A 27,544-nucleotide genomic window follows, 5' to 3' on the forward strand; every position below is an offset into this window, starting at 1 on the left:
CCACTCCGGGCCGGCGCCACCTGACCGGAGATGGCCACCGCGGCGGGGCTTGGAGAGCTCCAAAGTGCCCCGCTGCCCGGGCACCCGCCAGGCGTAGTTCATCCTGCCAAGGCTGCCAGGGCTTGTGGGGCCGGTCGGGCCCGGCGCGGCTGCAGCACAGAGAGGACTGAGAGCTGAGAGAAGTGGCCAGGTGTCAGAGTGCAGATCCTTGAAGAGACTGCACGAAGGACTGGAGCTCTAAAGTTAGGCCTCAAGGGCAGAATGTCCCTGAAGTTAAGGATAAGAAAACTATGCAGTATGATAAGGGAGTAGTGTTTGCTTAGAGCAGAGCTTCGCTAGGCGGGTGTCTGTTTGAAATAAGCTGTTAAATATGACAAGCATATGTATCATCCAATAATGGTGTAGAAAAGGTGTGGTCTCAGGATTATTGGCAAATACTGTCTATATAAGCAATAAGAACTGCGCAATAAACGAGACTTCCTGCAGCTAACTCATATTGAGTCGTCTCAGTACTTCTCCAAATCCCTTCTCTGCAGCCAGGCAGTCAGCAAGATCAGTGATGATGTTGTCCCAAAACCGGGGGTTCATTCTCCTGATGTGCGGGTGATGTGCGGAAACAGACTCCACAACTCAGAAAGTTGTAAAGTAGGTATGTTTATTGCAGCGCTGGGTGCACGGGGGATCGCTCCACCACAAACGTGCATGCCCGCCATAGCAGTTTTTCTTGTATTTATACAGACACACTCATCACACCCCCCCCAAAAGGGCAGTCTCTCCCAGGAGATCATTTCCATAGCCTCCGCCTCAGGATCCGCCTCAGGCTCCTCCTTGACACGCCTCCTGGTGGTCGTGGGCAGGGGTCTTTGGGATGAAGGCTGCAGGTCTTCCTCGCTGTGTGTTTTCACTTCTTCCCTAAAATTCTTGTCTTGGCTGGGCTTGCAGAGCCAAACCGTTTCCCAGCCTGGCCTGGCCTTGAGTGGACACCTGGTCGTCTCCTACTTGTTAATTGTTTGAAGACAAATGTTAGTTCTTGTTAGTCCTTATCTCTCCTCTTTCTCTGTTTTTCCCCCTATGGGTCATGAGTTACAACCTTGCCATCATTTATTTTGTCTCTCTTACCGGCCTTCTTTTCGGGTAGTTAGTGTTTCAAAGCAGGGATTAGTATTTGATAACTTCTAACAATTCACAGAGCTATTTCACAGAGCTATGTATTTCCCAGAGTCTTATGCCATCTTATGCCTATTCTTATACCTATCCATAGAAATAATAGCTAATATAGTCTTATGTAGTCTTATGCCTACTCCTATACCTATCCCCGTATCACGGGAGCGGGTGCAGGATTTGATTTCAGTGTAACAAAGATGGAGCAGGAGGAGGTGTGCTGGAACTGAGATTCTCCTGCAACCCGTGGTGAGACAGCAGGTGGCCCCCCTGCCGCCTGTGGAGATTAACGGAGGAGCAGAGATCCACCCACAGCCCATGGAGAACCCCACGCTGGAGCAGACATGCCTGCACCCGAAGCATTTCATAGTCTCTGTGGGAAGGACCCCTGGGTCAGCTCCCCTGGGAGAGCTGAGACCCCAGTGGGGGCAGAGAGCCCTGCCCCTCCCCCAGCCGGGGTGGCGGGTAACAATAGAGACCTTTGTGACCTAGCCACCTGGCAGCTGGTGATGCCCAGCACTGGCACGGCAGCCCCTCAGTGTCCAGGACACTTTCATGAGAAGAGGACATGAGTGATACAGCTCGTGCAGGAGCCCCTAGGGGCAGAGCTCGTGCAGGAGCCCCTAGGGGCAGAGCTCGTGCAGAAGCCCCTAGGGGCATTGCTCGTCCAGAAGCCCATGGGGGCAGAGCTCATGCAGAAGCCCCTAGGGGCATTGCTCGTGCAGAAGCCCCTAGAGGCAGAGCTCGTGCAGGAGCCCCTAGAGGCAGAGCTCGTGCAGGAGCCCCTAGGGGCAGAGCTCATGCAGAAGCCCCTAGGGGCATTGCTCCTGCAGAAGCCCCTAGGGGCAGAGCTCGTGCAGAAGCCCCTAGGGGCATTGCTCGTGCAGGAGCCCATGGGGGCAGAGCTCTTGCTGGAGCCCGTGGGGGCAGAGCTCATGTTTCCCTGCAACCCTTGGCACGTGTTCTCTCCAGGAACAGGGTGTTTCCGCAAGGCTCCACCATCCCCACCAGGTAAGAATGCGGGGCTGGGGCTGGGCCAGCATCACAGGGACCCCAGGGGACCCGAGGCTGGCAGATGGGCCCTTCCAGAAGGGGCCGGGGGCAAGAGAAGCTGGTGCCAGCGCCAGCCTAGGTAGGTGGGGACTGCCTGCAGGAAAACAGCATCCGGCAGCAGCTGCCCCCGTCGCTGCCCAGCTCCTCTGCCCCACCCTGCTCCCTGCTCCAGCCAGGCAGCACCAGGATGGGGCCACTTGCCGTGGGCCACCTGCCCCCCACCCTTATCCCTCTTCTCTGTCCTGCAGGATGGTGAGCGATTCCCCCGACACGAGACGTGCACCCAGGGCAGCAGAGGCTGAAAGGGCTGGGGTGGCCACTGAGAACCATCAGCGGCCGGACAGCTCCAGGCAACGCCAACTGCCCAGGCAGGACTTGGGCCCCGACAGGGGTGCGTATCGACAGGACCCCAGCGGCCGCCTCCAGCCGCGGGGCACAGAGCAAGGCGGGGAGAGGCAGCTGGGCTGTCAGGAGGCAGCGGTGCTGCAGGGCTGCGACCTTTCCCGCCTTGCTGCCAGCGGCATCCCAGGCAGACGGGGCATCAGCACCACGACCCAGGGCTTGATGGGTGCAGAGCAACAGGCGCACGGCTGGAGAGAGGGCCCCGCTCTTCCCTCTGCACCTCCTACCTCTGTCTACAGCTTTCCCTGCCCTTGTTCCTAATCAGGTGCAGATGCAGCTGCCTCCAGCGGCCAGTCAGAGAGTGAGAAGGAAACCCGCAAGTACTTCTTGGCTTTCATCGAGGGCACCAAAAGCGTAAGTGCAGATGTTGTCAGCAAGGGGCTGCCTGTCGCTTCCAGCCGGGTGCTGCTGCGCCCGCTGCCTGCACACGCGGGCTCTCGGAGGGCTGCTGGCTGTGCGGAGCTGCTCCCCTCCCGGCCCCCTGCACCATTCCCGCAGCCCCTCGAGCCCCTGCTGGCCGTGCCTCTGCCCCCTGACCCTCCCTCTCTGTCTCTCTTCTCCCTGACCATCAGGACAAGGACTCCAAGCTGAGGTTTCTGGCCTCCGTGCGCATGCTCTGCAGAGCCTGGCTGCAGGGCAGCTCCCTGCCTCTTTTGGAATCAGCAGACAAGCTGCTGGAGAACATGAAGGTGAGGGGACCCGCGTGGGGCTGAGGGAGAGGGGCAAAACTGGCCAAGCACCGGCCCAGCAGTAAGGACGGCACTCGGGCGTCTGGGGACAGCAGGAGGCTGAGACAGGCCTCCGTGGGAACAGCCCTGCTTGCCATGGGGCCGCGGCAGAGCCAGGGGATCCTCTGGGTGCCAGTGCTGGCCTGGGGGCAGTGGGGCTCTGCCCGCCCTGCAGACTGGTGCTAGGTGCTGGCAGCTCCCATGCCCGGTCCCAGCCCTGCTCTCCCTCTCCAGGCACGACAGAAAGAGACGGAATCGCTCAGCTTGGACACAGTGATGTGGCAGCAAGCCATACTCGCCATCAGTGCAATGAGGTACCTGCCCCAGATGCTGGCTGGCCAGGGCCTCCCTACAGCGTGGGCCTGACAGCACCAGGCATCTCCCAGCCTGGCAGAAGCCTGGCAGCACTCTCTTCGGGCCTCTGCTCTCCCTTGCGCTTGGCCCGTCACCTTCCCAGACGTGGAAACCCCAGCATCCCACTGGCATCTTAGAGAATCGTAGAATGGTTTGGCTTGGAAGGGACCTTCCCCTAGACCAGGTTGCTCAAAGCCTCATCCAGCCTGGCCTCGAACACCTGCAGGGAGAAGGCAGCCACAGCTTCTCTGGGCAACCTGTTCCAGTGCCTCACCACCCTCAGAGGGAAGAACTTCTTCCTTGAATCTAATCTGAATCTCCCCTCTTTCAGCGTAAAGCCATTGCCCCTTGTCCTATCACTCCGTGCCCTTGCAAAAAGCCCCTCTCCAGCTTTCTCCTAGGCCCCTTTAGGTACGGGAAGGCTGTTAGGCAGTCTCCCCGGAGCCTTCTCTTCTCCAGGCTGAACAAGCCCAACACTCTCCTTGCAGGAAAATGACGCCAAACCTGCTGAACCAGCACCTCTGCTTCTGCATCCGCAACATCTTCTCGCTTGTGCAAATGGACAGCCCGCACGATTCACTCGATGCTCAGGTAAGTGCGGGCTGAGCTACGGAGAGCCTGCCAGTCGGTCCCTGGGCATGTTTTCCTAGTTAGCTTTGGCTGCTGGAAGACGGTGGGAGGAGAAGGAAGACCAGGGAGACCCTGAGGCCTCTCCCAGGACCAGAGGGCAGCTGAGGCATGCTTCAGGTGGAAGGCATTTGAGCCAGCTTCCGTCAAGGAAGAAGGGCCGGGGCAAGCGTGTCACCTGCTCTATCCTCTTACAGATCCTGGAGACGCTGGACAGCCTGCTGGAGGTGGTGATGCACGATATTCCACCGAAGCCCTCCATCAAGCTGGTGGATGGAATCTTGGAGGTCAGGCATTTGCCCAGAGCAGAGCTCACGGGCTCTCTTCCTTGCCTTACTCCAAAGAGATGCGACCCTCTGGAGCACGCGTGCCCCAGCTGGAGCCAAAGCAGTGGAAGGAGCCCAAGCATCCTTCCCAGGCCACTGCTCTGGCAGCTGGCGCTGCTGAGCCACTGCCCTTGCTGCCCGTCCCGTTCATGCCCTCCTTCCGAGGTGGCAGTGGGGTGGAGATCTGCTGGGACGTGGCCACGGTGCCAGGGGAGCTCAGCCCTGAAGCTCTCTGCTTCTGGCCTTCCCATGGGCCGTAGCCCGGCCTCCCTGGTGCAGGCCCGCCTGGCGGTTCCTTGTCCCCTAGAGAGGGGAGATGTGGCCATTTTAGGAGGAGTGCGTGGAAGGGGGCAGAGGTGGGGGGAGAGGGCGGGATCCAGCTTCCTCCCTGACTGCCACAGTCCCTGAGCTCGTGAGACGGCCGGGCCTCGTTCCAGGCCTTCCTCCTGTTCGGGGGGAGCCTTAGTGGCACGTCGTGTAAACCCCACCAGGCGCTGGGCAGAGCCACTGCTCCGGGAGCCGCTGTCACGTCCCAGGGCACAGGAGCAGCTTTTTCCCTTCTCAGGTCCTGCTGCCCTCCACGGCATCCCACAAAGTGGCTAGGCGCCGGAGGGCTGTGGAGAGGATCGTCAGCCTGAGTCGGTGCTTGAAGCCCGCTTCGATGTTGGAGGTGAGGGGCTGCGGCTCAGGGCAGAGCCCTGCGGAGCTCTGGCTCACTTGGCCCAGGGCTGCTCTCAGAGGGTCGGGCTGTCGTCCCATCGGCCGCAGCTCGGCCCTGACTGCTCCTTCCTCTCTCCCACAGGCCCTGCCCTTCTTAGGAGACCACCCTCTTCTCTGCGAACAGAAGCCTCTGCCATTCCTGGGGCCGGCGATGGCGTACCTCACCCTGTCCTGTGCTGAGGAAGACCACCAGATCAGCTGCGGGGCTCTGGCGGCGCTGCGTGTCTTCCACAGGTTCATCCTGCAGCGATACGGTGAGAGACGCTGGGGCGGGCTGGGACCTTCCAGCCACGAGGGCCCGGGCAAGGCGCCGCACCGCCTCGGTCCCCTGCTCTGCTACAGGAAGGAGCGGCCAGCTCCTCTGAGGCTGGAGCAGGGGAGCAGCCATGCCACGCCAACGCCAGGGCCCAGGCAGACCGCCTTGGAGTGGCCCTTGGGCTGGAGAGCCCGTGGCAGCAGCGTCCCGGGGCTTCTCTCCTCCCCTCGAGCACAAAGCCAGTCAAACTCTCCTGCCCTTCTGCAGCCTAAGAGGCGGTTTCCCCTCCTCCCCCTGGCAGTGGGCCCACTGCCACCCTGGCACATCTCCAGCTCCCCACCCGACGGAGCACCAGGCACAGAGCTCTCCTTGCTGCCCTCGCCTGCTGTCTCCAGCTCTCCGGCGTTCCTGCCGCTCACTGTCTCTTTTCCCTTCTGCCCAGACTTCGAGTTAGCACGTCTGGAGGGACAACTGGAGTGGGAAACGCCTAGCACCTTGCAGCCCAAGGAGCCCGCTGACGACACGACGGTAACAAGCTCCTCCTTTGCTGGGGGTCTTGGCCGTGGGGCTGGCGGGAGACTCGAAGGAACCAGCGTATAAGCCGTCGGGGGCAACGGCACAGCTTCCCGCCGATGGGCCTGCAGGATCCCACCACTTCTCTGCAGGGCGTAGCCAAAGGCTTTAACCCAGCGTGAGCGCAGCAGCTCCAGCCATCCTGGCCACCGGCAGGCTCTGGTTGCCAGCAGAGCCAGCGCACAGGGACCCTGCCCTCTCACCCCCTCCTTCAGCTCGCTCTCCACCCCCGCTATGGCTGCAGGCACCCCAGACCAGCCCCTGCTGCCAGCACTTGTCCTGGGGCAGGGGGCCAGCGCTGCCCGGCCTTCTCACTCCAGAGGCACCCCCGCTGCTCGGCTGTGCCCTGCCACCAGGGCACTCAGTGCGACCCCTCTTTCCTCCCTCTCTCCCTCAGATATTTGGGAGGTTCTTCCTCCCGGAAGAGAGGACCGACTTCATCCTCACGCTCTTGAAAAACATGGCGCACCTGAGGGTCTCTGACACCCGGCCAGTCGCCAACATGCTGGACGTTATCTTGAGAGAGCCCCTCTTGGAGTCGAGCGGGGTAGGCAGCGTGCAGCCGGATTGCCCTTATGCGCCTGTGCTCCGGGGGCTCTTCCCTCCGCCCTGCCCCGAGTGCAGGGCTTGGGAGCACCCGATAGGCGGCCTCTGAGGCCAGCGAAGAGCAATGGGAGGGAGGCGGTTCCTGGTGGCAGCTGGGGCCATGGCTGTGCCTCACCCCGCTCCACCCCCTGCCTCTGCCAGGTGGACGACATCGTGCAGACCATCTATCAACAGCTGGCATCTGACAGGCAGAAGCCGCTCCAGGACATCCTGAAGAGGACCCTTCTCCAAGTGGCCCACTTGCACTCTCAGAATGTGACAACCAGCCTGCTGCAGGTTTCGCCACACTGTGACAGGTACGTGGCACATCAGCCTCGGGCACGGCGCAGGACCTCAGGGGCCTGCCCAGGCAGAATGGGTGGTGGCTGAGGTGGCCCAACTGACAGTGTGCTCTGGCTCTGCAGCACTTCCAGGTCCATGTGGAGCACGTTGGCCTCCGAGCCTGCTGTTGCGTACAACACGCTCCAGGCGCTGCTGCTGGTCCAGAAGCAAGGCGCCGGGGATCACGCCCTCAAGGGAAGATGCGGCTGCTGCTGTTTCCTGGCTGTGAGTGTCTGGACGAGGCCTGCTGCTGCTCCGCCCGGAGCTGCAAGCCCCTCTCCAGCCCCTCTTGCCCTCTCCACCTGCCCCAAACCCAGACCTCCCCAGGGACGCCAGGGCCAGGGGCCTCGGGGCCATGACCAGGCAGGGCTCTGCCTGGGCATCTCCCTCAGCTCAGCGCAGCACCTCAGCCCCCGCGCCCCCAGCCCCTGGCAGGACCGCGCCGCAGGGACATCTCCGCAGTGAGAGCGGTATCTGGGTGTTTTCTGCAGGTACCCGGTGCCATGAGCGAGATCTTCCTGCTGCCCACCAGCCAATGCAGCGTGCTGTCGCTTTTCAACAAGCTCTTCATGGCAGCGCTCTTCCTGATCTCCCTCAACTTGTGGAGCTCAGAGCAGGGCTGCCACAACTGTGGCAGTCAGGGCAGGGAGGCCGAGCATGAGCCAGTCTCCCCCCTCAGGTGCTCCGTCCCGGTCCCCTGGTGTCTGCCCCAGGCCCAGAGCCAGGGCCAGGGCTCCACGTGTGACCGTGCTTTGCTCTGCATGCAGGAGCTCGGTGAGCGCCATCAAAGCTCTCTTCGAGTGGCTGGGCGGTGCCTCCCTGGTTAAAGGCATGGAGAAGAAGCGTATCTGGGACTTGCTCCTGAGCCCTGACAGCTACCACGACGGTGTCACCAAGCTGACGAGGTGAGAGCCTCATCAGTTGTCCTTGTCTCCCCCAGCATCCCTTCCCCTGGAGAGCAAGGGCCCCCACACGATCCCCTTCCCTGAGGGCAGTGGGGCGCAAGCAGCCCAGGCGAGGCACTAGTGCAGCCGTCCCCGTGTGGCCTGGCCTGCGGGGTGATGGCTGGAGCTGGCAGTGCCGTCCCAGAGAGGTTTGCCTGCCCAGCTCGGTGCCGCCAATGCCTTCTTCCTCTGGCCAGGGTGCTGCAGCGTGCAGGACCGCAGCTCTGCTACTGCGTGTCTGAAGAGGCAGTCATAGGCCTCCTCCAGAGACAGGCCTACCAGAACATCGGCGCCATGACCGTCTTCGTCGAGGTGGGCCCTGCTGCCTCCCTCCTGGGCTGGGACCAGCCCTGGTGCCCTGCCCGAGCCGTCTGGGAGTTCTGCTGGGTGTGCTGGCTCTAACTCCGCTGCTGGCTGCGTTTCAGCTCCTCGACTGCACCAACTTGGAGCATGTCAATGACCAAGTCCTGCACATCCTCCGGCTCCACCTGCAGAGCGAGGACGAGCTGCTGCGCCGGATGGCGGTCACAGGCCTCATGAAGCTGTCTGGGAGACTCGAGGTGAGCAGGGGCAGCCGGCCCAGGCAGGGCGTCCGCCTGGGGCTCGGCTGCAGGCTGTGGTGCACGCAGCGGCTTGCTCGGCGTTCGCCAGGAATCGGGAGTGGCGGGAACGGTGCCCACTGCCCCTGGTGCCCCGTTCAGCAGGCCCTGAGCACTCCAGGCCAGGAGCTGGGCCACATTGCACGTGGAAAGACCTCTGCCCGACGGGCGCTGCGCCCTCTACGTGCAGAGCGGATTTGCCGGTGCGGTCCTCGATTGCGTCACAAAACGAAATTGTGTTTTTCACGTAGGCAGCGACTCTGCAAGGCCTGCTGCCAGCGGTCATGCAGAAACTGCAGGACGAGGACTGCGCCACCAGGATAGGGGCCCTGGCTTTCCTCAGCAACATGCTCCACCGGGCAGACAGACAGACAGCTGTCCCCCTTGCTGTGCAGCTGCTCAAGATGCTCCTGCCGCTCTTTGAAGACGTAAGGCGGCGGGATAGCACAGGCTTGGGTGGCATGCCGGGAAGGGACGCGTGCGCGTGGCCTGGGAGTGGGGCGTCCCGATCCGCGTGTGCCCACTGGCCCGTGAGTTCTCCTCACTGCAGAGGGAGAGCCACAAGGGTTCATCACCTCACCAGGAGCCAGGACCGACATCCTCCCCTCTTCCTTCTCTCCTCCTAGGGCTCCAGTTGCATTCGAGAACGCTCCATCATCCTCTACAGAGAAGCCAGGGAGGTCGCAGTCACCACCCACAAGAGGCACATGAGGAAGGACGTGCAGAGGAGCCTGATACCCCTGTTCTTCCACCTGTTCGACGAGGACGACAGCGTGGCTCAGGTAGGGATTTCTAAGCCTTCTGAACATGCCTCCATTGGGATGCAACCTCCGGAGTCCCTGAGGAGAGCTCAGAGCCCCTCCCTGCCTGCAGCTGCAGAGCTGGCGGCACCTGAGAAGGCAGGCAGGGACGTTTCCTACACCTGCCCTGCCTGATCCAGCAGAGCTCAGTAGTGGCGCGCAGCCACAAAAGACCTAAGTGCTGGAGCCCCCGCAGGCTTCCCAGCGGTGCCTGCACATGTCCGAGGCCCGGGTTTGGACCCCCAACCCTTGCCACCTCCCTGCTCTGCCCAGGGATCCCCATGTCATGTTCCCTGGGCAACAGTGCCATCTCCCAGTCTCTGCTGCTCTGCAGGCCTCCAGGAAAACCCTGCTTGGAGCTGCCAAGTTACTGAAGGAGAGGCAGCTCTGGAAGCTGGTGGAGACGAAGCAGGAGTGGATGGTTGGCGAGTGCCTGGTAAGGATGGCCGCGGAGCCTCCCCACCCAGCCTGGAGAAGCCCCTCTCCCCCAGTGCCCAGCGCATGGGGCTAGCCGCTGTGCCCCTGCCCGCTGCGGCAGCCCAGCGCCACCTGCACTGCACGTGGCCTCCCTTTCCCTGCTGGAGCCCCAGCCTAGCTGGGCCTTGGCGGCAGAGTGGCACCACTGCACCCCAGGGAGCACCCTGGCCTCCGCTCCCTCCAAACCCCAGCACCAGCCAGCCGCTGGCTGGGCGTCGTGGGTGCCCAGGCAGGGGAGGCCACAGTCCTGGTTGTCGTGGGAGGGTCTGTGCCAACCCTGTCCCCTTGTGCTCTCTCCAGCTGGCACAGGGCAGCAGCAGAGCGAATGAGTATGTGCAGCAGAGCCTGCCGTACCTGCGGAGCCCACAGGAGTCCTTGCGCAGGGAGGCCGTCAGGTTCATCGGTGAGCCACCACCTCGCCGGGGGTCCCTCCCTGCCCCACTGCTGCCGAACCCGTCGTGCGGCTGCAGGGCCCTGACTGCCAGATGCGGGTCGGGTGCCCGCAGGGCTCCCTGCCGCCTTCTGCCATCCCTGCCCACGCACAGCAAGGGCTGCTGGGAGCCTCGTTGCGTCCCTCGCAGCCTTCCTGGGCATGCTGCTCAGGGACTGCCCTGGGCTCAGCCTTGCTAAGGGAAGGAGGTCGCGGGGCCACCCACGGGGTCCGGGGTAGGGGAGCGGGGCTGCTGGGGTGTGCACCAGCGGGATCTGTGACGGACTGTGTGTGCCTAGGGCTCGCCGGGCGACAGCTGAGGAACGGGCGCCTGGAGGAGCTCCACGTCATCTACAACAGTGAGTGAGGGCAGTGGGCTGTCTGCGGGGGCTGGGCGGGGGAGGAAAGGCCCCTGGGTAGGGAGCTCCAGTCGCTTTCCTGCCCGGGGAGAGGGCTCTGCTCCCTGTGCGGGTAAGGGGCGCTGCGGGCAGTGCACAGGGAGATTTTCGGGCACGTGGGGCATTGGCAGCCGGCAGCTTCCAGCTGACCCCGGTGCCTCCGCCTGCCTCCTGGCCATGGGAAGTGCTGGGGGGCAGGCATGGCCCTGGCCCAAGGGGCTCCCGAGGTCCCGCAGATGCAGGCTCTGACCACAGCTCCGTCCCTTTCTGTCCCAGGCCTTCGAGGCATGCAGAATGACAGCAGCCCCTCGGTCTTTTCCCTGGCCATGCAAAACCTGCAGATCCTGTCGGCCAAGCCTCCCTCCAGATCCCGCCTGTCAGCACTGTGGGACCGACTCTGGAGGGCGTGGAGGAGAAGGACGCCGGCTCGAGATGACAGCGGGCTGCGCTGACGTTGCTGTGTGTGGAGCTGATCCCGGGGTGCTCTGTGTGCTGGCACCACCGGCGCAGCTGCACCTGCTCCCTCGCCAGCAGCCAGGGGCCGTGCAGGACACGCCACGCCCTACGTCATGGCCCCGAGGCTCCAGCTCCTCTGCCAGGCTGCACAAAACACAGAGGAAAGCTGGAAGAAAGACTTTGCCTGCCCTGCCCTGCCCTGCCCTGGAGGACCCCGACCTGCATGCCTGCCTGCTCAGCGTAGCGATCCCGTTTTGTGGGGATGGGGACGCATGGGCTCGGCCTGCGGCTCCAGTGGCTGTGCTGGCCCTGGAGCCTGAAGAAGCAGCCAAACACCGAGGCAGAGCAGCAAGAGAAAGGAACACTTTGGATGGCGGCCCAGGAAGGAAATGGGCATCCCACAAGCTGGAAGCAGAGGCCATGGCACAGCGGGCCTGCCTGTGTCTCCCGGTCATTGATTAAAGACTGTGGAACTTCACGTGCTGTTTGAGCTGTTCTCCCCTGTCCCCCACCCTGCTGTTCCCCAGGCCCCCAAAGGCCCCTGGCAGGGCTGCACGTGGCCCTCTGGAGCCATGCTGTTTCCCAGGCAACTGGAGCGGCTGTGCAGGGCCTCAAGGGAGTTCGGGAGGTTGGCCAGATTTTGACTTGCATCTGCTTGGGTACAGTTGTACCTGGGTGTGGGGGCCAGTTCTTGCCGCTTGTCTTCGCATCACTTGCTTTTGGTTTTCTTTTTTTCTTTTCCTTTCTTTTCTATTTTCTCTTTGCTTTGGCTTTCCTTTTCTTTTGCTTTCCCTTCTTTTCTGTTTCTTTTCTGTGGCTTTCCTGTTTCTCTCTTCTTCCACGTGTCCTGTGCTTATGAAAGGACTTTCATGTCACCAGCTCCCTGACTTCTACTCCCTTTCCTCTTCCCCAGCCCAAGCGAGCAGCTGTGTGGAGCTTTGCAGCCCACCAGGGTTAACCCTCAGCACCGCGGCATCCCGCCTGCTTTCAGTCAGTCACTCTCGGTGATGAGCTACACTCACCTTGATACCCAAAAAGTCGGTGCAATTGAAATTGAACTTTCCAAGACTCATTTTGGAGTTTTAGAAAGCGGCATTGCACCGGGTGCACGGGGCATATCTCCTCCTGGCATGCGCACTTGGCCCCTGCACAGAAACTTAGTTATTCACTACAGTCATACATATTCATAACATATTTACATAGTCATTGTTATTCTCTTAAACAATGGGTTGGTTTTCTCTGGATTTACATGTAAATTACTTCACACGCTCAGTTCTCTCCTCCGACCCTTTCTCTTGGGTCTGGGCTGTGTATAGGGCAGGTGGTCGGTGAGTCGGTGGTCGCCATCTCCCCCGGCCAGAATTACCTTTTCCCCACGTCACTGCTGCGCGTGTTCACAGCTCAGAAAAACACGAGAACAAACTTTATACAGTCTCTGGGATGTTCCTTTCAAGGGCAGACAGTTCTGGATAAAGGAGTCTCTCTTTTAATCACTTCTGACAGCTTCAAGGACGGTCATCTTGTTGTATGCTTTAGGTGTGCGTAGATCACTTATTACCTACTAAACCCTTCATTAAATTCTTACACAAAAACTTTAACCCCTTTATTGCTGGGTAACAACCTCTCGCATTTCGTGTCCTTACTCTGTGATAGTCTCGTCAGGAACAACAACGGTGGAGGGAAATCGATCACTGGGTTTCATATCAGGGGACACCTTCCACTAGATCAGGTTGCTCGAAGCCTCGTCCAGCCCTTGAGCCCTTTCAGGGATGGGGCAGTCACTGCTGCTCTGAGGAGCTGCAAACTGGCTGAGGCAGAACGGAGGAAGACGCCCCATCTAGAAGAGACACTTCCAAGAAAGCCAAACACTGTTTGTCTTGCCCAAAAGGAATGGCCCCTTCTCTCTCTGCAAAACGTCCTTCTTCCTTTGCGTTACTCGGCAGAGAATTGAACTCTACTCTCAGAATTCCAGGTCCTTGGAGGAAAGACGTAATCTCTCTGGGAGGATTCCAGAGGTGAGACAGTTCACAGAAATAAGAGGTTCCCCCACTCTTACTTTTTTTGTTTCCCTGCGACTTTAAGCCGAGACGTCTGGTGGGCAGAACGGTAAAAGGCCTGTCAAGGCCGGTAAAAGGCCGGCAGCAGCAAAGGCCGCTCTTCGGCCCCGGCCTGAACAGAGCACAGCCGGCCTTCCCCTTGGCTTCCTTCGCCTGCTCCAGGCGGAGCCCCTGGCGGCGTCGGGGCCGGGAGAGAGGCGGCGGCGCGGCGGGAAGGGCGGGCGCGCGGAGCGTGCTGGGAGGCGTAGTCTGCCCGCGCCTGAAGGCCGGGCGGCCATCTTGTGCGTAGCGGCGGGCCCGGCGGAGCGGCTCCCGCGCCGGTCTCCATCGGCTGTCGGGGCGGCAGGCTCCTCTGAAGGGGGCAAGAGAGCTGCTTCTCGCCTCTGCCTGGGCCGGGCGCGGCCGAGCCCGTCCCCAGCGGCAGCGGCAGGATGGCTGCGGAGACCCTGCCGCCTGGCCACGGCCCATTCCCCGGCTCCTTCTCGACCGCCCTCCCCTGGTGCTCGGCGCGTGCCCGCCCGTTCCGGTCGAGCGCTGCGCGGTGATTGGCCCCTCGGCCGTCCGGACCGGAAGCGGGCGCCGCGGCCGGGAGATTAGAACGGCAACGGCTGCGCCGGGAGGCGGCTGCTGAGGAGGTGAGCGCTGCCGCTCGGTGCCCGCCCCGCCTCTCCTTCCCCCGCAGCCCCCGGTGCCGGTTACTGCTAGAGGCCAGGTGGCAGCCGCCGGCCCCCGGGCGGCAGGGGCCTGCGGAGCCCCGGGGCCGCGTTCGGCGCCTCTCGCCGGGCGGGCCCGGCCCCGGCTGCCGGCCGGGCGCGCCGCAGAGCTGAGCTCCGCTGAGCTGCGGTCGGCGTGAGAGCAGCGCCGAGAGCCGCCGCTCGTCCGGGCTGCCGCCCGGGCTGGCGCCGCGCCGTCCGCTTGGTTCTCTCTGCCGCTTCTGCAGAGCAGCCGCCCCGTCGTCGCCGCGGAGCCGCAGCGAGGAGCCCGGGCGAGACGGCAGCGCCTGCGGGCGTCGGGGCTCGGCCGGCCGGCCCGCTGCGGGGTGCGCAGCCCTCGCTAACGAAAGCGCGTCGCTCCTGCGCTCGTTTGGGCTGGGGCAGGATTAACTTTCTTCCCAGGAGCTGGCACGGGGCTGCGCTCTGGATCGGCGCTGGAATCAGCGTTGGTAACGCCGAGATGTTTTCGTTATTGCGGAGCGGCGCTTCCGCAGCGTCACGGCCTGTTCTGCTTCTCGTCCTGCCCCACCAGCGAGGGGGCCGGGGGTGCCCAGGGAGTCGGGAGGGGACACGGCTGGGACAGCTGACCCCGGCTGACCCAAGGGGTATTCTAGACCGTGGGACGTCACGCTCAGCACTACAACGGAGTTGGGGAGCGAGGTTGGCCAGGGGGTGACTGCTCAGGTACTGGTTGGGCACGTGTTGGTTGGCGGTGAGCGATTGTCTACAGTTGCATCACTTGTCTTTCTTGGCTTTTATTTCCTCCAGAGACGAAGAGTTTGTTTCCTGCTGCTGCTCCCTGGAGTCATTCAGGACCACATTCTTGGGAACAATCAAAAGTAGAGTCAACACCACATGTGCCCGGTGAACACAAACTGCTGGTTCGAGTCTTGCCTTCCGCGCTGCTGGTGTGAGCTGTCGCCAGACGGGTGCCCGAGCTCCACAGGCATGGGCTGCTTTTCCTCCCTCCCTTCTGCTGCAGCAGCAGGTATCTTGGCATGGCAAACAGAAGCGGTCCGTGAAATGCCCAGCACCACACGGATGGCGGTCCATGAAATGCCCAGCACTGCACGGATGGCACAGGGGCTTCGTGGGAAGATTCTTGGGCTATGCTGTGTTGTGGTTTAGGCCGATCCGGCAACTAAACTCCACGCAGCTGGTTTCTCACTCCAGTAAAGTGGAGAGGAGAAAAATGTAATAAAGGGACTGAGGATTGAGACAAGAACAGAGGGAGCACCCACCAACCATGGTCCCGGGCAAAAGAGACTCGGTTTTCTTAAAGCAAAACAATTTATTAATGGCTACTTAAAAGGACAAAGGGAAACAAAACCACTTACTTGAGAGGGTAAAAAGAAACAAAGCCAGATCTTAAAACTGACACCTTCCTTCCCCCTGCCCCCTTTCCTTTTCCTCCCGGCTCTACCTCCTCGCCCCAGCGGCGCAGGGGGGCAGGGACTGGGGAAGTGCAGGTCAGTTCATTCCGTGCTGTTACTGCCACTTCTCTCTTAAAGGAGGAGGAGTCCTTACACCCTTTTCCCTTGCTCCAGTGGATCCCGTACTCACAAAGAAAAATCCACAAACTTCTCCAGCGTGAGTCCTACCCGCAGGATGCAATCCTTCCCCATCGGATTGCTCCAGTGCGGGCTTTACCACAGTCTCGGATTCTTAGGGAGTTGTTGCCACTCACTTCGGCGTGGGTTGTCACGCAGACTCCAGATGCCTCTCTACCTTGTCGTGCGTCCCAACACGACTGTCCTCAGGCTCAGGCATGTCATCTCCACGGGCTGCGAGTGGGTCTCTACTCCACCAAGGCTGTCCTGGTTGCAGGGGGGCCGCCTGCCTCCTCCCCACTGGCTGCAGGGGAAGCTCAGCTCTGGCACACCTCCTCCCGCTCCATCCTCACTGACCTGGTGTTGATGCGGCTGTTTCTCTCACATCTCAGTCCTCTCCGGATGAACTCAGCCCAGTGGGCACCCCGGGAGTGGGGTGCTCCCTGACTTCCCCAGCTGGCTCTGCCACTGCCATTCTCAGTGGGTGGTGGCAGCCTGACACAGGCAGCTGCCCAGCTGGGAGCCAAGGAGCCGGGGCAGTGCCCTCCTCCCTTCTCTCCTTGCTCCTGGCCAAAGCACCTTTTCTGGTTCCTTTGTCCCGACTTAAATAGGGCAATTCGCAGAGGTGCTGATTGGCTCAACCCCGAGGGGGATGGGAGTTCCAATCTGGTGGCCAGAACCAGGTCTGCCCCGGTTCCAAAACCAGGGAGGTCACGGGGAGCAAAGCCTGTCTCCTGCCACCAGAACCCCCAACCCAAATCAAACCATGGCATGCTGATACCTTCAGACTGAAGCAGCTTTTCTGTTACGTTGCTTGGCACTGGAGAGGAGGGGGGTAATGGGAATGTTGGCTGCCAGTCCTGTTCCTGGAGCCATTCAGCCCTCCCGGTGGGACTGATGTGCTGGGCTCTGGGTAGGGGCAAGGTCTGCAAATTGTCAGAGCTCACCTGCGGTTACATGAGGCTGCAAGTCTGCTGGTGTGGTTCATTGTACAGTTAAAGCAAATCTCAATCCAATTGGATCATTAGCTCCATAAGAACTTTTCCTCGCTGCGGTCTCCTGAATAATCAATAAGGTATCCTCAAGCTCTCCAAAGCCTTCTATAAGCCAGCAGCTACTGGAGACAGTAGTTTCTGCAGCAGTCTCTGTGCTCTGCTTCTGGGGCTCCTGGACCTTCTGGAGAGAAGGTCCAGCATCTCTGGTAAACACCTGGGAGCTGCCTGAGGAACTTGAGGGTGCGTGCTGCTGCCAGGCAAGGAGAGGGCCAGGGGGGACCCAGCTGTGGGCCTGGGGAAGTTCTGGTAGCCTCTAACGGACTGCCCTTCACCCAGGGTGCCTGGAGCTCCTGCTGCAGCTGCCCCCTGATTAGGGAGGGTCCATCACGCTTCAGCCATTTACATGATAGAGTGACTCCAATCTGGTGGCTGCCACGGTGGGGAGCAAGCCTGTATCATAAGGGTGCCATGCTCATTGTCTTGCTAGCGCAGATCCGGTCCCTTTGTCACCCCTGGGACAGTATGCAGTGCCTGGCGCTGGGGCAGGGTGGACACTGTGCTCCTGAGCTGGCAGATAACGAACAAAGACGGGTGGAGAGAGTTGGGGTTGTTCAGCCTGGAGAAGAGAAGGCTCCAGCGAGACCTTCCAGCAGCCTTCCAGTACCTAAAGGGGCTACAAGAAAGCTGGAGAGGGGCTTTCGACAAGAGTGTGTAGTGACAGGACACAGGGCAATGGCTTTAAACTGAAAGAGGGGAGATTTTGATTAGATCTAAGGAAGAAATTCCTCCCTCTGGGGCTGGTGAGGCACTGGAACAGGTTGCTCTGGGAAGCTGTGGCTGCCCCATCCCTGGAAGTGTTCAAGGCCAGGTTGGATGAGACTGAGAAAAGATGGTGGGGAGTTAGGGGAAGGGCTCTTTACATTAGTGATGGGAGATAGAACAAGAGGAAATGGGCATAAGCTTAGTCAGGGGAGATTCAGGTTGGATGTTAGGAAGTATTTCTTCTCTGAAAGGGTTGTCAGCCACTGGAATAGGCTGCCCAGGGAAGTGGTTGAGTCCCCATCCCTGGATGTGTTTAAGAATAGGGTGGATGAGCTACTTGAGGATATGGTTTAATGGGGATTAGGGATGGTTGGACTCGATGATCTCTAAGGTCTTTTCCAACCTAGAAATCTATGAATCTATGAAGGTGCGGAGGGCATCTGTAAATCTCTCCCAGAGCATGGAGGGATGCAGCACTGGGAATGTGTCAGTGTTGGTTTTTGTCTCTCCTCCCCAGGCTCTCTCAGTGGTCAGATCATCCTTCGGCCAGGCGGGGACCTCAAAATCCACGGATGTCACGGTTTGCCTTTTGTAAGCCAGGCCCTTGGTCAGGAAGGGGTGCTCCTGCAAAGAGTCAGATACCCAAATAACAAGAGAAACGGAGCACCGCAGCTGTGTTTACCATTAGCTGCTGGCTCCAGAGCGGGCACAGGGCAGTCGGGGCTGATCCTCCGCTCCCTGTGCCCAGTGCCCCCCGTGCTCTGCCCCCTTCTCCGGGTTCATACTGTGATGGTCCATCCCTGCCCATCCAGCAGCAGGGTCGCTGGAGCCCTGTTCCTCCTTGGCGCCCTTCGTTGGGCAAGGCTGGGCAGCTGGAGCTGGGGAGCTGCAGGGATTCCCTGTGGGGCCAGCAGCGGTGTCAGGGCACCTCTTAGGTGCTTCCTCAGGAGGAGCCTCCACCCCAGCCCAGGCACTGCCCAGCACTTTACACAAGGCTGTTCCGCTGCATGCACATGCACACATTCTCCATGTGCACTCCTACCCAATGCCTGTGCAACACAACCCCAACGGCATGTGGGAGCTGAGCCCTCCCACCCCACCAAGGGATGCTCGCAGCTGTGGGCGCAGGCAATGCCAGCAGCACGTGTCCTGTGGGAAGCCCTGTGCGACTGACATGCCTTGAAAGGGTAACTTGGGCTGTGACGGACAAACAGACGCCAGCTGACGTGAGATGGTCACCATGCCTCCTGAGCAGGACACGCGAGAGGAGGAAATGCCAAAATACAGTGCCTGAACTGAGCATGAGGCTGTTGGGGTCTGGAGCTGGAGTGCTTAGTGTGTGGATATGGTGACTGGTCAAATTGAAATGCATGCTAAGGAATGATGACTGATAGGAAATGCCTGGTGCTGTCCTGGTTTTAGCTGGGACAGGGTTAGCTCTTCTTTTTAGCAGCTAGAAGAGCTCCGTGTTTTGGTTTTACTCAGAGGCTCGCTCTGAGAAGAACGCTGACAGCGCACTGATGTTTGTAGTTGGCACTGAGGTCTCAAGGACTTTTCAGCTGCCGTGTTCTTGCCAGCGTGCAGGAGCACAACAGGATAAGAGGGGAGCATAGCCGGGACAAGAGGTCCATGACTCTCCTTACAGTTTGTACCTGGACTTAGGATTGAGGCCAAACTGGCCAATTACTATTCCATATCATGCAGCGTCATGCCCAGTATAAAAGTGAGGGTCAGCCAGAAAGAAGGGCTTTTTGCCCTTCCAGGACTCTCACTTTCGGACTCTCAGAGTGCTTTCTCTCTCTCTCGCTATTTTGGGCCTCCTGTTCATCCAGAATTGTGGTATCAGGATTTATCTGTTTCAGTATCATTAGTTCGGGACGAGATGGGCCTCGGTCAAGGGGTGGGGAGCAATTACACTGTACATCACTCGTTTGTATATATTTATCCTTGTACATATCCGCACATATATATATTGGTAGCGGTAGTAGTAAATTGTTCTCAATCTCAACCCACGGGTCTCTTTTCATTTTCTTCTTTGATTCTCTCCCTCATCCCTGGGGGTGGGGGAGTGAGCGACTGTGTAGGGTTTGGTTGCCGGAGTGGCCTAACCCATGGCAAGCACCAAGGAAAACAAAATGAGAAAAGCAACCCCAGGAGACCCAAGAAACTACAATATCTCCAGAAATTTAAAACAAACAAACAAACAAACAAACAAAAAAACCCAAAAACCCAAAACAAAACCCAAAACCAAGAACAACTTAAAATAACCCACAAGAAAATAATGAAAAAAAAAAGAAAAAAAAATGAAAAAACATTCCAAGAAATAAAAAACCACCTCCTGTTGCAAATGACAATTTAGACTGCTTAAGTAACCACTGTCAAAGGCACTAGCAAAAGTGGTTTTATTAAAATACAATGTTGTAAAAGCGCGACTTCACAGAAGTTCGATGGCAAGTTTCACAAATTATTGTATTGCACCATCATTTGAATGATGATTCAAAACTACCAAAGCAGAGTCAAAGTTACCAAGACAAAATATTAGTGCACTATAACACAAGGTTACCACGATTTGTTACCAAGACACAAATCAAAGTTACCATACTACAAGGTTAGGTGCAATATGACCAAAGATCTCCTGTTGGTGAATGAGGAGCAACCTTGAGAGGTGTCCCAGCTCAAAGGGAGATCCCTGCCATGCAGTCAGGCTGCTTAGCAGGGAGAACTCAAAGGCAGCTCACTTAGGCTATCATATTTATGGAATAAAGTGGTTGGCTTGCAGTCAAATTACATTAAACGGAAAAGGTATGCATGAGAGTCCTTGTACTCACAACTTTCTTTGTTCTTTGATAAAAGTTTTGGAAAAGCCACATGCTATTTATGTGTTAATCACATGATCAGTGTTCCAAGCTCATATGCATCAATGCTTACTGTGTCACTCTGCTACTTTGCAGGTTTTATTGGAAATAGACAAGTTCTTGGTCCGTTTAGAGCTTAGGCCTTTACCTCCTTTGGAGCCCGTACCAAACTACTGCTAGTTTGGTTAAAGAGTTGAGCGCACCTGTCACACCCCTCCAAGAAATAAATTCAAAAAACCCAACACATTAAAAAAAAAAAAAAAAAAAAGAAAAAAATGAACGGAAAAACAAAAACCACCCCCAAGAAGTCAAAAACCACAAACTTAAGCAACAAAAATCTCAAAATCACTTTCAAGAGATTTAAGAATAAAATATACGGAAAACCAACACCAAGAACTTAAGGAAAGAAAAACCCAAACCACCAAAGAGACGCGAGGGAGGGTGAGGGGCGGGCCAGACAGAGGGAGAAGGTGGAAACAAGGCATGAGCGAGCAGCAGGTGGGAAGAGGGAGCGGACCGTCCGGTCCGATCCTCACCCACAACTCCCCAGCAGCCACCTCCACCACACTGCATCCATGCACTGTATCCGCACTCCGCCGCACTGCATCTGCACACTGCATCCTCACCCCGCCGCACTGTATCCACACTCCGCTGCACTGCATCCGCGCACTGCATCCGCACTCCCACGCACTGCATCCACACTCCGCCACACTGCATCCGTGCACTGCATCCGCACTCCCATGCACTGCATCCACACTCCGCCACACTGCATCCGCGCACTGTATCCGCACTCCACCACACTGCATTCGCACTCCGCCACACTGCATCCGCGCACTGCATCCGCACTCCGCCACACTGCATCCGCGCACTGCATCCGCACTCCGCCACACTGTACCCACGCACTGTGCCCGCACTCCGCCACACTGCACCCGCGCATGCGTCGGGACGGGCGGAGCGCGTCAGCGTGCCACTGGCTCCGGGCGGAACCCGGGGCCCTGCATTGCCGTTCCGGGAGGGGGGCTGTGGGGGGTCGCTGTGAGGAAGGAGGCTGCTACGGGGCGGGGGGTTGCCGTAGGGCTGGTATGGGGGTTCTGAGGGGTTCACATGGGTATGCTATGCGCAGGGCATTGCTATGACGTCGCTACGGCGTTGCCATGAGGCAGGGAGCTCCGTGTGGGGCCCCGGGTGCCTGGGGCGCCCTCACGTGACCCTCCCACGTGCGTTCCCTCCGCCTGTTCCGGTGCTCGCAAAATGGCGGCGGCGATTCGGGGGCGGCGTTTCAAGTGGTCGTTGGAGCTGGCGGCGGCGCCGGGTGGGCGGTGAGACTCGGAGGATGGGCTTTGGGGGGGATTTGGGGATTCCGGGGGGGTCTCCTCGGCCTCACCTGTCCCCCTTCTACCCCCACCAGGCCCCGTGGAGCCGCCGAGTGCCGCGGTCCGCTGGGGTTCGCGGAGCGGCAGCTGGGGGAGGGCGGCGTCCACGAGAGCGACAAAATCCTCATGGAGAAGGTGAGCGGGGCGGACTCGGGAGGCACTGGGGGGAGGAGGGACACTCCCTGGACGCCTGGGTTCCCCATGGGGGGATGGTCTTTGTCCCAGATGCTTGGGCCCTGTAGGAGGGCAGTGCCCCCCCCCCCCCCGCCATCCCGGTTGCTTGAGTCCCTTCTTTCTTTGCAGCGCTGCTGGGACGTGGCACTGGCGCCGCTGAAGCAGATCCCCATGAACCTGTTCATCATGTACATGGCCGGCAACACCATCTCCATCTTTCCTGCCATGATGGTCTGCATGATGGGCTGGCGTCCACTGCAGGCCCTCATGTCCCTCTCTGCCAGTGAGTACAGCTCTACACGGGTGACAGCTCCCCGGGTGTCCCTGCATAGCCATCCCCTGCCACGTGACAGTTGCCCCATAGACCTGCAGCAGTTCCCTGCCCTGCATCTCACTCTGCAACGCCATCCCCACGTATTCCCCAGCAGTCATCCCTACAACAGCCATGCATGTCCCCTGCAATAGTTGCCCCTCTGTCAGTTGTTCCACTGTGTCCACCAGCAGTCACCGCCATGTCACTCGTCTGCATGCATCCCCCTACGGTTGTCCCTATGACAGTCAGTCTCATGTCAGTCATCCACACACACCCCCCAAAAGTCACCCCAGTGATAGTCACCCCCATGTCAGTTAGTCCCATGTGTCCCCCAGCAGTTGCCCAAAAGCCGCTCCTGTGCCATCCACCTCGCATCTCCCCACCACTCTCCCCGTGATGGTCCCTTGCCAATTGCCACCCGTCATTTCCCACTGTCCCCCATCATGCCCGGTGTGTGGCACGTGGGTGACAGTGACAGGTCTCCCCATCCCACTGTCTCCCCTGCAGCACTGAAGGCACTGGAGAGCTCAAGCCGGCGGGCACTGCAGGGGCTGGTGTTCCTGGTGGGCAATGGGCTGGGGCTGGCACTGGCCCTCTACAAGTGCCAGGCCATGGGACTGCTGCCCACCCGCCCTTCTGACTGGCTGGCCTTCGTGGCCCCCCCACAGGTGCGCCCAGACACTGGGGTCTCCTGCCCCTGTTCCCTCAGATGCCAGGGTTCTCCCTGGCCTGGACACCAGGGTCCCTTCTCTAACCCTCTTTCTCTCTCTTCCCTTGGCAGCGAATGGAGTTCACTGGTGGAGGACTGATCCTGTGACACAGTGCGCCCATCCACCAGTAAAAGCAATGGCATGCTGGTGACATGATTCTGGGGGGAAATGCTGAGGTTTTGGGAGCTCAGCCCAAGGAGGTACTGGGATGGGTCAGAATGAAAACCCTTTACTGGTGGCATGTGCTGGGAGCACTGGGGCCTGTACTGTTAGTGCTGTGGCCCATACTGGGAGTGCGCTGAAGCCTGTGCTGGGAGTGCCCTGGGAGCCCTGCAGCCTGTACGGAGAGCCACACTGGGAGTGCACTGGGGCTGCACTCAGAGCCTCAGGGCCCATAGTGGGAGCCTTAGGGTGCATACCAAGAACACTGGGAGTGCACTGGGATCCTTGGGGCTCATACTGGGATTGTACTCAGCTGCATCCCAGACTGGCACTGTACTGGGAACACTGGGTCCATACTGGGAACATGGGGGCTCATACTAGGATCTTGCTTTACTTGCAGCTCATGCTGGCATCATGCTGGAAGCACTGGGGTCCATCCTGATCATGTGACTTACAGCTGTGGCTCAGGGTAGCGTTGTACTGGGAGTGCTGGACCCATACTGGGATTGTGGTGGGTGGGCAGCCATGGCATGTGTGTGGTACTGGGATGCACTGGACCATACTGGTTTACTTAGGGGCTGGGGTTGGGGTCCCTGTTCCCCACACCAGCAGCCACAACCCCTGCATCAGCAACTCCAGGTCTGACCCACATGAAGGGCCTGACCCATAGCTGCCCCCCACTGTCCTGTGACTGCCCCTGGTTCCCCCCAGCTGTGCCACATCTGCCCAAAACTGCCCTCAAATTGTCCCATTTTCCACTTGCCCCAAAACTGCCCCTCAGCTGTTGAAGTTCTTCATAACTGCCTTAGATTCCCCCCAAGTGCACCATAAGTGTCTCCCAGTTTGCCCATTGCTGCCCCCCCACCCAATAACCACTGCCAGACACCCCCCCCACTGCCTCATTTTTGCTTTTTTGCCCCATTTTGGCCCTCTTTTGCCTCAGTTTTCTATGAGTTTGCCCCCAGTTTTATTCTTTTGCAGTATTTTTGCACCATTTTGCCCATTTTCATCCCATTTCCTCCTATTTCTTCTGGGTGTTGCCCCACGTTTTCCTGTTTTTCCCTGCTTTTATCTCATTTGCCATATTCTGGCCTGTTCTCCCCCATTCTTGCCCTGACCCCCATAACTCTCTGGTTTTGCACCGTTTTGCCTTTTTTCCCCTGGTTTTGACCTGTTTTGCCTCATTTGTGCCCCATTTCTTCCCTCCTGTTTCCCCAGTTTTCCCCATTTCTCCAATTCTTCTCTGTTTACCACAATTTCTCTCTCTCCCTGTTTCCCATTTTTTCCCTGGTTTTGCTCCATTTACACCATTTCTTTACCTTCCCCCCATTCCCAACCCATTTCCTCAGATTTTTCCCCATTTTCCCACAATTTTCCCCCTAAGTTTTCTTCTCTCCTGTTTTCCCCTGGCTTTTGCCTGTTTCTGCCCCATTTCCTGATTTTACCCTGCTTTTTCACCAATTTCCCTAATTTTCTCCTGGTTTTCTCCACTCTTTTCCCCCACTCGTGCCCCATTTTTCCCTGTTTTATTTTTTCTCATTTTTCCCCTTTCCCTTGTTTATTTTTCCTCATTTTTGCCCCTATTTCTTCCCCCATTGCCTCCCATTTTCTCCTGCTTACCCCCTTTTCTCATTTTTTCCATGTTATTTCACATTTTCCCCCATTTCCTCTTTTTTTCTCTGCTTTTTCCCTACTTTCTCCGATTTTCCCTGCGTCTTCCCCCATTTCCCCCTGGTTCCCTCTCTGTTTTCCCCTATTCCCCCCATGTCTGCCCATTCCTCCTGTTTCTCCTCCCATTCCAGTTGCAAGCAGCAACAGCCAGCCCCCCCACCTTGTTCAGCCACTCTGCTGCCTGCATGAAGTGCACATTCCCCTTACCCAGCACCCACCTGTATGCACCACTGCCCATTGGTGTCCCCCCAGCATTGCCCCCCAGAGCAAGGCCAGAGCCTCCTCCTGCCTCCCAGCGCAGTCTACAGCCCCAGAATCCTTCTACCCAGTATGCACCAGTGCCTTCTCATGCCCCTCTGGATGGCCCAGAGCCCCAGATCTGTAACTCCCAATATGGACCAGTGGGTCCTGGTGTGGTCCAGCACCTCTTTCCCACTATGGCCCAGTGACTCCCAGTACAGCTCAGACCGCTCATACCCCTGCCTTGCAGTAGGGACTGGTGCCTCCTAGCAAATCCTGGTATGGTCCAGTGCTCTCCCTAGGACTCTCAGTATGATCCAACCAGTAGTGATTCCCAGTATGGCCCATTGCCCCATCCCAGCATATCCCACTGCCTCCCAGTGCACCCTGCTGCCCTCCCACTGCTTCCCAGCACACCCCAACACCTCCCAGTGCTCTCCCATACCACCTCAGTGCCCCTATTTGCGCTCACTGGGGCTGGAGCCCAAGCAGATGGACCCCCCTCCTCCTCCTGCCCCACACTGGGGACCTGCAATGGGGCTGGACCTCCCTCTGACATCATCAGTGTGGTCACACATGATGTCACACCTCATTGCATCACCCCTGCTGTGGCATGTCATGGTATGTCACTGTGTTTTGTGGCCCACCTCCCCTCTTGCAGGGGGCTGACACAGCAGCCCTGAGTCCCCACCCCCTCCCCAAGTGTGGTATCATGCGATATGATGCCCATGGCATGTTATCATGTGTCACCACGTGTCGTGTGTGTGTGTCCCCAGATCTGGGAGCAGGGGCAGCCCTGGGCCTCTACCTCTCCAGGTCCATCATCAGTGTACTCTTGTAGGTGTACACTGAGATGTCGCTGTCGTGCTGTGGGAGGGTACTCCCAGTGTGGAAGCACCCACCAGCACTATAACGTGGGTCTGGGCAGGCAGCCCCTTCAGCAGGTGATGGCCTCCAGCAGCTCCACCAGCCCTCCCCTGTAGCTCTGCCCATTGTTCAGACAGCCCCCGAAGTCTACAGTCCACCCCTGCAGAACAGCTGCCTGGGGCCATATACACCTGCCATGAGAGCTGCAGGCTTTGCTGCCTCTGCCTTCGCTGCGCCCACCAATTCATACCCTCTCCCAAGGCAGCTGCTGCCCCTCAGAGTCCCTCTTCCTAGTTGCCCTGGCCTGGGAGGCTCAGCAGCTCCAAGATGGGCACGGCGCCCAGGGCTCCTTCCTCCTCCCTCCTCCTCCCTCCTCCTCCCTCCTCCTCCCTCCTCCTCCCTCCTCCTCCCTCCTCCTCCCTCCTCCTCCCTCCTCCTCCCTCCCAGGGTAGCCTTAATTGAGGAACCCCTGCTCTCAGTCAGGTGGCCAGGGCCCAGCCCCTTTCACGATGGCCACATCTCCGCACAGCCTGTCTTGCCTCTCCAGTTTCCTTGGCGAAGGAAGCCCTCCATTGCCCCCATGGGCCTTTCCCCTTCCACAAAGTGCCCCAGAGCCCCGCCTCTCTCACGAGGCCCTGCAGGCCATGCCATGTTCATGGGCAGCCTCTCCCCTAGAGCCGTCACCACATGCACTCTTCTCCCCGAGGTGCTGCCCACTCAAACATTCCCGGCTCCCCTTCCACCACTTTGCCACCCCTGTCCTCTGGTCACACCTGTCCCCACAGCCAGGCCCGTTCCCGTTCCCCCTCCAGCCTTCCCTCCTGCAGCTTCCCACAGTCCCAGGTCCAGTCCCACCCTGTCCCTGGTGGGCCCCACCCCTTATAGCACCCTGACTTCCCAGGAGGTCAGAGCAGTAGCAGTGGTGAAGACAACACTGAGAAAGGAACATGTACAGCCCCAATGGCTCTCCCTGCCTCAGGGCCTGGCACCCCTGACAGCAGCCGCAGGGGGCAGCCCTCTGCCCCACCCACCCATGATGGCAGCAGGAGGTGGGGCAGGGGATCCCATCCCCACCCCTGTTGCCTCAGACACTGGGGTACCCCTGCACTCACCATGGTGAAGACCGTTGTGGCAATGTCACGCAGAGATGTGATGGTCAGCACAGTCTGGAGGGGATGTGACCTCTGACTCTGCTGTGACCCCTGGTCCCCTATTACCCCTTACCCCCCTCTTGTACCACGGAGTGTGACCCTGGCTCGAGCTCAGGCCAACCTGCACCTCCCTCTCAGGGTCATGCTGGTTCAAAGCAGATGACACCAAATAAAAGTCATTATAGAATCAGTTTTGACAGCTGGCACAGTGTGTTTCTCTGATGTTTTATAAGTAAGGGAAAAGCGTGATAGAGGTTGGTGCTTGCATACCTGTTTGTATTGGGTTCATGTGGCAGGGTACTACCAAAAGGTAGTGGAGAAGGGGCTACAGAGGAGGTTTGTGGGAAACTGCTAAAATCTGCAGCTTCAAGGTGGAACCACCGCTGGCCAAGGCCAAGGCAATCAGTGATGGTCATAGTGCCTCTGTAATAACATATTTAAGAGGAGGGGAAAAAAAACAAACTGTAGGAATCTGCAGTGGAGAGAGGAGGTAGACACGGGCAGCTGCCTGTGCTGGACTGCCACCCCTCACCTGGTGACAGGGCAGTGGCTGCAGCAGCCTGGCTTTGCAGGCTCACACATGGCCTCAGGCCATGGAATGGTTCCCCACAGCCCAGCAATGTCAGCTAAGGATCTTCCATCCTGGGTTTATGTGGTGGGGTTTTGGTAGCAGGGGAGGGGCTGCAGAAATAGGCCCTGTGAGGAGTTGTGAGAAGCTTC

The 27,544-nt window shown here is 59.0% G+C and overlaps 2 protein-coding genes across 2 annotated transcripts; both read left to right on the top strand.

Moving 5' to 3' along the window:
* The first annotated feature begins 1,838 nt into the window (after positions 1-1,838).
* On the top strand, positions 1,839-11,227 carry LOC147526362 (maestro heat-like repeat-containing protein family member 7). The gene is made up of 22 exons (XM_086629838.1): positions 1,839-2,172; positions 2,882-2,970; positions 3,189-3,305; positions 3,579-3,658; positions 4,187-4,289; positions 4,523-4,612; positions 5,217-5,321; positions 5,454-5,625; positions 6,070-6,155; positions 6,598-6,747; positions 6,948-7,102; positions 7,211-7,352; positions 7,619-7,806; positions 7,895-8,032; positions 8,269-8,383; positions 8,497-8,631; positions 8,922-9,098; positions 9,297-9,452; positions 9,805-9,906; positions 10,248-10,350; positions 10,677-10,736; positions 11,052-11,227. Exons 1-22 carry the CDS (start codon positions 1,839-1,841, stop codon positions 11,225-11,227), a joined length of 2,973 nt encoding a protein of 990 aa, XP_086485964.1.
* A 10,187-nt stretch (positions 11,228-21,414) lies between these two features.
* EMC4 (ER membrane protein complex subunit 4) lies at positions 21,415-22,884 on the top strand. The gene is made up of 5 exons (XM_086629114.1): positions 21,415-21,482; positions 21,572-21,671; positions 21,840-21,993; positions 22,531-22,691; positions 22,805-22,884. The coding sequence occupies exons 1-5, from the start codon at positions 21,415-21,417 to the stop codon at positions 22,838-22,840; spliced, it is 519 nt and encodes a 172-aa protein (XP_086485240.1). The 3' UTR covers positions 22,841-22,884.
* The last annotated feature ends 4,660 nt before the right edge of the window (positions 22,885-27,544 follow it).

Source organism: Tauraco erythrolophus, chromosome Z (genome assembly GCF_009769465.1).
Source record: "Tauraco erythrolophus isolate bTauEry1 chromosome Z, bTauEry1.pri, whole genome shotgun sequence".
Classification (NCBI taxonomy): Eukaryota; Metazoa; Chordata; class Aves; order Musophagiformes; family Musophagidae; genus Tauraco; species Tauraco erythrolophus.